A 10,057-nucleotide genomic window follows, 5' to 3' on the forward strand; every position below is an offset into this window, starting at 1 on the left:
TTTAAGCACTGACAAAGCCTGAAAGGTCAATAGGTTAGCATGTACCTTGAGTCACGCGGTACACCTAAACGTCACTGGCACCAGTAGAATCTACAAATCAGTCTGGCTGCCTGAGGTTATGAACATCAGAGTTCAAATGTGACACAAGCATTCTTGAAGGATTTCCTCAACATTTTCAGCCATCAAAGGACAACACTGACAAACCTTATACTTTCTAGAGCTCCAGATTTCCTTATCATCCTGTGGTGTTGTCCCAGCCTTCACACAACATTCACACTGAACAAAAAAAACCACGTGTTCTTTTAGTCTTTATAGGGACTTAGTAAGAATGGCTTTAAATGTAGACAAAAGAACAAGCATGATTTTCTTTGTTTTATTAAAATGAAGCCAAGTATACAAATGTGAACAGCTTCAACAAAGCATCTGATTCTGAAAAAAGGTAATATACATGTTTATGCTACTAAAACGTACATTTACACTAGTTTTTTTATTTTTCAAATAACAAAATGTTTCTCAACTCAAAAACAGGAGCTATAATTCAGTGTTTTTAAAAATGTCTGCTAGAAACATATTCCAAAGTGTAATTTTAGATACAGACCTGTCAGGTGTCAAATAGGCCAGTATTTATCAAAGGAGTCAAATATTGACCAAGGCAATTCTTTGAGTCGACCATTAACAACACACACCCACTCTGCCAAAGTGCCCAAAATCAAAACTGTTCCACAACATAAGTCAGAGTGTAAATCAATGTCCTCGTGTTCATTACTGAGTAAAAAGTGTAAAAAATCGAAAGTGCAATGGTTGCTTTGCTACTGTTGCAACATGATCATGAGATATGTCACCTTCACTGGAGGGAAGGGGGTTTGCCAAAATTCCCACACTTTTTGAAAAATCCATTTCAACTTTAATGTCTCAGGCAAAGTTATTAACAGGAACCAGATGTACTGTGTTATCAGAGGGCTTGTTCTATTTCTGGATTGTAACACAAGTTACGACAGTCCTTTCCTGCTGGCGTGTCCGGTTTCATTCATCATAGTGAAGTGAAGACAGGAACTTATCCACATCCAAGTCTTCAGGGAAATAATCTATAATTTTCTTTCTTTCCTGCAAATAAAATGAAAGCAATAAATAAGAGTTTTATGACAGAACTAGGTATCAAACATCTGCCTTCGTGTGTATGTGTTTGTCTTTACTTGCTTTGCTTTTCTTAACAACTCAACATCTACTTTACACTTGGCAAGTTTAAGGCTGGATGATCCAAAGATGTGCAGTGTCAAGATTCTTTGAGTGGTCCTCATATTTGGCAAGAAACTTGTCACGCTTTCAAAACAGTCACATAGCTTACCAACAAGCAAGACCGGCAATCGCACAGGATGCCAGGGTGTTAGGACCCAGTTAACTGGCTGTGTATTTGCCCAAGCACCTCATTCCACCTTCATCATACTGCAAGTGTATATTGTACCAAATATGCATATTTTGAAGAGACTATGAAGTACTTGGGCATAATAACAAAGTGTACTTTATTTAGTAAATTAGATTAGGTTCCATAAATAAATAATAAACACGTAAAAAGGACTGATACGCAATGGAAGTTCATCTGGTGTCCACACACCTTTGATAATCACTACACAACAAAACACAAAAGAGTTGAATACAAAATAAAGAGGAAAAAAAGACTGGACAAAAACCATGCTGCTGTACTTACTCGGTCTTTCTTTTTGGTGGGAGATCGTTTTGATTCTTTCTTTGGAGGGGGGCTTGATGCTGAAATAGGTTGCTTGCGTTTCTTTGAGTTCTTCGAGCTAGTAGGCGAGTTTTCTCCTATCCCCTCCTGACGCAAACTGTCCTTCAGTGGACTGCCTGTCCTGGCGATGGCAGCACGTGAAAGAATCATAAGTGTGTGAGCAGCCATGTTAATGCTGCTTTCACTGCCGGCTTCACTGGCAGGGCTGCAGCCAGGTACATCTGGGGTGTTGGGAGGCATTAGATGCTTTGGAGTACCCTCTCCGTCTTTAACCTTTCCCTTCTGTCGAGGAGTCCTGGGACAATCAGCAGGTGCTTCCTGCTTACTGCCACTTCCAGGAAGGTCTGAACTGCTTGCACCAAGCCCTTTGACTGGATTCGCGGGAGATTTGAGCCCTTGAATGTCCTGAAGCATCTCAGCTGCCTGTTTAGCCAGAGAACTGGTTTTAGATGGTGTTTTTGTAACTTTGGACTGACTCTGAGATGCTGGCTGAGGGACAGCTGGAGGGCTCAAGTCTCTTGATGCTGAGGATGAAGGTTGTTGGTCTTGCATGCTACCCTTCATTTCATTCTCTTTGTTAGCTGTGACATTTGGCATTTCCTGAGAGGAAGTCTTCTTTTCTGTACGTCCCTCACGTGGTTTCAAAGGCACCTTCTCTGCAGATTCTTTCCTGCTGCTTTCCTCTTTGTCCTTCCTACTTCCTGATTTTAGTGCAGAATCAGACTCTGACTTGGAGTTATACGAATCCTTAGGTTTTGAGTTATCTTTATGTGCATCCTGACTGCATTTCCTCACAACAGATTTTGATCTTTTTTCTGATTCTGACTTTTTTCCAGCCTCAACCTTTGAAGCATCAGCACTGCTGGTACTGGCACTTTGAGACTCCTGCTTGTGGGTGTTATGATCCTGCTTGCGAGAGCTCTTTTTAGCAGAATCTTTCTGGTACTGTTGTAAAGAAAAGGGCTCCTTCACTAAGCTTACTCCAGCCTGCGGACTTGCTAAACATCTGACAGTTTCTACCCTCCTCTTGGGTTTGTTGCCACCCAGGATAGTAGGTCTTATTCGAACAACCGACTCTGTATTAGTTTTCTCAGTCTGCTGGATAGATGGTGATGGGGATGTAGTTGCAGTCATGGCTGTGCTGGTTGTAGTTGTTTTAGCAGTTTGTGGTTGAATGTCTGCAGAAGAGTCAAAACATAAAATTCTCCTGTGACTGGCACCTTTTTCTGCATCCTGCTGGTCTGTGTTTCCAGCTGATACAGGTTGAACCTCTTTACTGCCCAGATTTTTCTCAGTGCCTGGAATTTAGAAATGAGGCCGTGAAATTAAAACATTATGCTGAGCAAAGATGCATTCAAAAAAGGATACCATATAATTTTTAGCCAGTATACATCTTCACCATGGAGAAGCAGGTTAACCTTTAACTTACCAGCAGCTACAGGTTGTTTGCTTGCGACGGTGGGAGTTTTGGACGGGACAGTTTCTGTCTGCTCTACTGATACAGGATTCTGTATGGCAACAAGCTGTAAATGTAACAATGAATGGGTTAATGTGGTTTACATGTGAAGTGAACTGGGACTCCTTGTAGAAGCAGAATGTCTTACTTACAGAAAGTCTTGGATAAACAATAATCAAACAGATCTTCAATTCAAAATTGAACAGAAACTTGACTGGGTCAAAACTGACCCAAGCCATACTAGCATAGAATATGAACAGTATGTAAAGGTTAAAGAGTATGTTTATCCTTTGAAATACAATGTATAATACATTTTATTTACCAGTTTGCATTGCACACAAGATAAAGTTAACACATTGACCTGAGAGTGGCAAAGTTTGGACAGTTGGACAGTTTTGTTTACTTAGCAGCCAATTTGGTCTGAAAGTGTCTCATTTAATAAAGAAATAAAGCTTTTCTCACTCCATCATTCTGGTTAAAATGGTAAGAAAGGAAATGCTTTTAACTGCAAACCACATGCTCCGACTAACAATAAAATGATCTTACTTGATTGGACACCATCTGCACTTTCCCCACAGGATTCGGTCCTACAACAGAAACAGGAAGCATCATGGGCTTCACGGGTGATGGCAGGACGAGTGCTGACCCTTCAAACAGGAGCACAGATGTCATAGTTTGATAATTATGATACTGAGAAAGTTATTGAAAGTGAAGGAAAAAGATTAAACATGGGGACATGCCTTGTTGCCATTGATAACTCAAAAATAAATAAATAAATTGCTTAACGACAGTGTCCCTACAATCTTTTGCCAAAAGAACTTTACTTTCAATATTTTGGACTGTAATCAGTGCAATAATGTGGAAAAGTATGTTGTTATACACACTGCACATTGCTTACTACCTTACATTCACTTATAGATGTAATGTTTGTGGGATGACTCAGTTTTGCAGCCTTCTGTCTCTTACCAGTGGAGTAACTTGTAGAGCGAGTTGGTGTTGTCACCGCATATTGATTTGTGGGTAAAGACTGTCCGTTTGAGACACCAGCAGGCAGCACCACCTGTCTGCCTTCAGCTTCGGTAGATGGGGGCTCTGTTACAAGGAAATAGCTGGCTCCTTGGAGGGCAGGGTTAGTTGCATCCAGGGGTAGTTGAATTATATAGCTCTGCTGGGCCTGTGACGTTCCAGTTAGTGGAGATGCAGTTACTGCTCCAGCCTTGCTGCTCAGAGGACTAGCAAATGCCTCAGAACTTTGTAATCCACTAACTGCCTGCGCCACCTCATCCATGTTGGCCTTTGGAGTTTCAGGGCATCCCACCGGCTTAGCTGGGGAGGAAACGTAAATGGTGGGAATCTTGTCTCCAGAAATGCTGGAAATTGCCTGGTTTAAGGCTGTGTCGCTGGAAGAACCTTCATCCTGGTTATCACTTATGATTATTTTCAAAGACATGACATTACTGGAGTCTGTTGCAGCCGTGTTTGGGATGCTTGTGGTTAACAGATCAGCTGTTGTTGCAACTGAAGCTGCAGGAGGAGGGGCAACGGGGGCACAGGAGGAGGACGAGGATGCGGGTGAGGCATGTGCAGCTCTTGGACTTGCAGAGGTAGAAGCAGACGTTGGTGCGGCAGGTGTTGCCGTAGATGGGGCAGCAATAAAAGCAGATGAGGGTGAGGCTGCTGAAGCTGTAGTATCTGTAGAAGAGGATGTTTTTAAGACAGATTTTGATATTACTGAGAAAGTAGACACTGGTAGAGTATCTCCTCCACTGTTTGAGAGTAATATTTGAGGTAGGTCAGCGGCGGGCGCTGGAGTGATGTTCAGCTGAGCTTGTTCGGGAGGCAAAGATGATGCTCCGGGTGCACCAGGTTGATCTTTAAACTCTTGTGATTGTTTAGGTTCTTTTTGGTTGTTCATATTTGAGGCCGATGTTTCCTCTGGCTCAGGAAAAGCACAAGAGTCCACTGGCGAGGGATCTGTGGAAGATTCACCAAAGACAGGCGCGATAGAAGTGCTGTCCTTTGCGGGAGGCTCCTGAGTGGCCAAACTGTCCAAAGGAGGAGGGGGAGGTGTATTCAGTGGTTCATCAATATCCATTGGTGTTTCATTGACAGTGTTAGTGAAAAGTGCATCTTTTTCTTTTCTGTTTGAGTTTGTTGGAGCACTTGAGACACCTCGGGGATCCCCTTGACTCACTATCAGTCTGGCTGAACTGTTTTCAATCCTGGATGATCTGCCACTGGGACCAAGAACTGTTTTCTTTAACAGTGTTGGAGGAGCGGACTTTCTTGTCTTTCGCTCTTGCCCAGGTTTCGTCTTCACCGTCATTGGTGTTGTATCTGAAGCAGCTGAATCACTGTGTGTGGCACCTGAAAATAGAAACAGAGTTCAATTATTCATTTGTCTCTATTGTTAGCAGAAATGATAACCTGCTTGACCTCTCATAGAAAGTTATTTAAACTTGGAAAAATGTTTGGATTTTTATTATAATTTCACAACTGATGCTTCCAGGTTTTATGAAGTCCAAGTGGCAGGGATGTTCCTGTAACCAGCTGTCAACCACTCTCTTTTTCCCCACAGTTCTCAACACTACTGTGAACAACACCATGAATGTCTTGCAGGAGAGACTATCTGAAAGTGCACTCCACCTCTTCGTCATGGCTAGTATTTTCCTGCAGTTCATTTCAGTTCTTAAATTAGGAATAATTATAGGTACTTTTCAATTTTTGACTTTGTTTACAAAGTTTACCAACTGTTAGAAGCTCAAGAAGCTACAGCCTTACACCTCTAAGCCCCTTCCAGACTTTCTGTAGACATTTATGCTGCCTTTTCGACGTTTAGATTATGACAGACTACCTGTATCAATATTTTGAAGGAGTCTGATTGCAGATGTAGTTCCAGCAGTGTCGGTCTCTTCTGGACTACTGCTCGTATCGCCATCTCCTGCTTCTCCATCTGCAAATTTAGTTTTATCTGCAAACATCAATTTATAAAAAGTCTTACAAAAAGTTCTTTAGTTAAACTGTTACAGACATTTGCGAACCATTATTTAAAGGAAAACACATTAAAGTAAATGAGGTCATAGTTACTGCAGTCAAAGAGGTCAAAGAGAGCCTGAAAAGCTGGGTCGGACTCAGTTTGCTCCAAAATGTCATGGATGGCGTCGTCACTCATATGAATTTCCCCCTGTATACGTGAGTAAATAATAATAAATTACACAGAAAAAGTGAAAACATTACAAGCAAAATGTTAAGAAAACAAATCACCTGTAATCCTAGTATTTCATCTATAGACTGGTCTGTTTCCACTGTACTTGAAGAACCCTTTGATGTTTGGGGCATTGGCTCACTGATAGTAGTGATGAAACAGAGTAGGAAACAGCACAATCATTATCAAAAACTATGCACAATACATCCAAGTGCAAACAAAATGAAGAGTCCTATCGTGTTACTTACTTTGCAAGGATTTTGTTGATGTTTTCAGCAAGTTTCTCTTGTAAGGACCTGTCACCCAGTATCTTGTCACGTGCGTTTTGTATCACAAGCTGCTGTAAAGAGTGAGATGAAACAGAGAGTATGTAATTTCTGATGCAATAAAGTAATTTTTCTTTGTATCTAGAGACACAGACTGATATATGACCATTCAGCAGATCAACAAGGTTTTAAACAACAATGTCAGTGGATTTGTTAATATGTGATTGAAGTGTAGTCTTTAACTTTTCTCTGCGATTAGGAAACCTAGCATTACTGACATACTGGTGGTGGTCAGAGGGCCCGGTGGCGCCAGTGTCCGGCAGCCTCGCCTCTGTCAGTGCGCCCCAGGGCAGCTGTGGCTACAACATAGCTTGCCATCGCCAGTGTGTGAATGTGTGTGTGAATGGGTGGATGACTGAATGTAGTGTAAAGCGCTTTGGGGTCCTTAGGGACTGAGTAAAGCGCTGTACAAATACAGGCCAGGCCATTTACTTACAGGGAAGTTTTCATCAACAGCCTCTTCAGGTTGGGGTTCTGCACTGCTGCTGCCAGCAGCTGTAGCAGATCTGCTAGGGGCACTGGAGCCACTCGGAGCACCACTTCTCTTCCTGGGGGTGTCCCTGAAGACAACAGAAAAACATTTTAAACAAACCATGGGAATAACAATAACAGCACAATAAAGTCAAACAAAAATATCACATGCTGAAGATCAAATTAATCAATGAAGTTGGGGTGACCCAGCACAGACAATATTCCAGGCTGACTGTGCGTCACCAGCATGTTCTTTTCGTCGAAGTCCCTTGAAGTCGCCAAATATCACTTTCTATGGTTTCTGATTATGGCTATATCACTGAGGATTGCTTTCGGTGTGTGCGCAGATTAAGGAACAACATACTAATATTGAGTCATTTAGAATAAGCAGTGACACAGCCTTGTGACTGATTAATGTCATGTGAAATTAACTACAATCAGCATTTTATTTTTTTTAGCTCAACCAGCCAAAGGACCAATTAGCTTATGACATGGCATCTGATGTCCTCTCCATCCACAGTTCAGAAGGATCACTACTCCTAGATTGGTCAGAAATGAATCAAACTTGCTCACAATCCCTACCTGATGCATTTTTTTTCGTGCTCAAGATCACAACTGTCATTTTACAGTAAACACCCTGTGAAGTTTGACAAACCCTTAGCAAGAAAAGCTACTGAATCACTAACATTCTAGATTATGCAACACACCAAATACATGTTTGTTGTTTCTGCAATCATTAGTCACATTTTCTGCAATGCGAAAGGTTTATTCAGTGATACTGTAAAGTCATTGTAACAGCAATGTCCATGCACAATTTATGTACAACGAAAGCTAATTTTTCCATCCACTTTAGATTAGTCTGTCTTTAGCACTCTGGACAGATGTTTATGTAATAACACCTATAGTAAAGCATTAACAACTATTCATACCATTTCCTTCGACCAGGAGACATTGGGCCTGGATTTAGCCGATGCTCTGAAACAATGATCTGCATGGGTGAATCCCCTGTAACGAATAAGTTTGAATATTTATTATTAAAAAAGCTGTGATCTTAGCATTACTTTACTTTAGCATTTGTACTCAGTTGTGTGTTATATTACTGACTGGGTGTAGTCATTAATCGGCTGCTGTCATGAATATGCTGGATTGTGCCACTGCCAGAAGCTGGTCTGCTGTTCGGACCACTGTAGCACACTGGGGTGGAGTGGGCAAGCATGCTGTGGGAGGTGTGCGCTGGGCTGATGATGGTGCTTGTCTCAGAAACCGATGAACAGACAACAGCACCCGCAGAAGCCACGGCAAGGACCTGCTGTCTAGCCATGTTTGCCAATCCAACACGTGAACGTGCTGCAACACACAGAGGCTGATAAGTAAATAGGTTACATATAAAACCTGAATGCTGAGGCACTGTTTGACAACTGTAAGTAATCATGGTGCTAATTTCCCAATTTGATGTATAGACAATGTTTTTATTCAGAAGTTATTTGGGTAACATGCCAATTCCTGGGGTTTTAGGAACAGGCAACTATAATCACAATAAGCTCATGATTAGGGAAGTCCCTTTTCAAACAGTTTCTGTTCCTACGTTATAGGTATATTTCTACATAAATGCATCAATGCATTAAACCTGATGCTTTCAGCTACATCACCATGTATTAGCCCATTACATCAAAACAAACAACCTGACAAACTTACTTCTCTGACATGCTGATATAGCAGGGGAATTCTGCAATGACCTAAGGAAAGATGCAGAAAAATATTCACATATTGATTCACTTCACCAAGTTTTAGCATTCAGAAACACAGCAGCAGATGTTTATCTTTCGTCTCACAACAACATACCAATCAACAATAGAAAACAATAAGAAATCATTTTTCAAAATCAGCCCCATGCATCCTATGCTATCACACAATTATTAGTGAAGTTCATTACTTAATCTGGTTGAGTGTGAAATCCAGCTTTTTCCACAATGAAGTCATCATGACGGGAACCTCATGACAAGACTCTGTTGAAAATATGACTAATCATCAGCAACAAACCATGACATATGAACAATAATCGGTCATAAAACACTAAAGAGATCCTCTGAATGGCTTACCTTTTGTTTTAGCAGCTACATACTCATTTAAAATGGTTGTCAGGCTCTTCCCAAAGATGGACTGTGTGAGGAAAGATTAAACATAAATGCAGTCAGCTGTAATCATGACAGGCTGTGGAGGCGGCTTACAAGAGGGAGGAAGGCACACTTACAAAAACGCAAGCAGGAATAGTCCCATCTCCTGTGGTGTGCTCGGCATACTCTTTCAGGTTGGGGCTCTCGTGAATGAAAGCTTGGCTTGTAGCTGACAGTCCCTCTTCTTGGAGGTACCCTAGCGGAAGGACATTAGTAGCACCTCAGTCAGCAGTAACAGTTACCCTCCAACTGCAGCCCAATCAACCGTTAAGGCTGTGAGGCTAAAGCCACCCATTTACACTCGACTGTCATTGCTGGCTAACCCCACAGCTACTCGTCTGCTATGGACGACCAGACTTACCCAAAACAAGCCGAGCGACGTCAGACGGTAGCAACATGACCGACTAATTGTTGGTGAAAGCGGCCTCAAATGTGAACAGGTAACTCCATGTTCAGAAAAAGTCTCCGAGAAGCTCAAAAACTGACTGAAATGAAACCACGTCAGTGATATTATTGTGAAGGCGACGTCTTCACAATACTGCTTCTATACTCAAAAGGCGGGGAACTCAAGCACGTATAACCCGGAAGTACCAAGATCAAGCTATTGATTAGAATTGTGGTAGTTGTAGTCCAAATAGAAAAAATCAATCTGGATAACATTCTATAGTTTTTTACATATAT

At 41.6% G+C, this 10,057-nt stretch overlaps 1 protein-coding gene across 1 annotated transcript; it reads right to left on the reverse strand.

The window, feature by feature from the left end:
- Window positions 1–804: 804 nt before the first annotated feature.
- Window positions 805–9,797, reverse strand: npat (nuclear protein, ataxia-telangiectasia locus). The gene is made up of 17 exons (XM_085370716.1): window positions 9,738–9,797; window positions 9,454–9,572; window positions 9,302–9,362; window positions 9,136–9,208; window positions 8,898–8,938; window positions 8,307–8,549; window positions 8,132–8,207; window positions 7,168–7,291; window positions 6,654–6,745; window positions 6,465–6,546; window positions 6,288–6,384; window positions 6,055–6,171; window positions 4,167–5,567; window positions 3,747–3,847; window positions 3,174–3,267; window positions 1,706–3,042; window positions 805–1,104 (listed from the first exon to the last, which is right to left on the reverse strand). Exons 1-17 carry the CDS (start codon window positions 9,772–9,774, stop codon window positions 1,024–1,026), a joined length of 4,176 nt encoding a protein of 1,391 aa, XP_085226842.1. The 5' UTR covers window positions 9,775–9,797; the 3' UTR covers window positions 805–1,023.
- Between the last annotated feature and the right edge of the window lie 260 nt (window positions 9,798–10,057).

The sequence above is a fragment of the Diplotaxodon limnothrissa genome, linkage group LG14, assembly GCF_057381915.1.
Source record: "Diplotaxodon limnothrissa isolate DT_005_m linkage group LG14, D_limnothrissa_male_GT1.1, whole genome shotgun sequence".
Taxonomy (NCBI): domain Eukaryota; kingdom Metazoa; phylum Chordata; class Actinopteri; order Cichliformes; family Cichlidae; genus Diplotaxodon; species Diplotaxodon limnothrissa.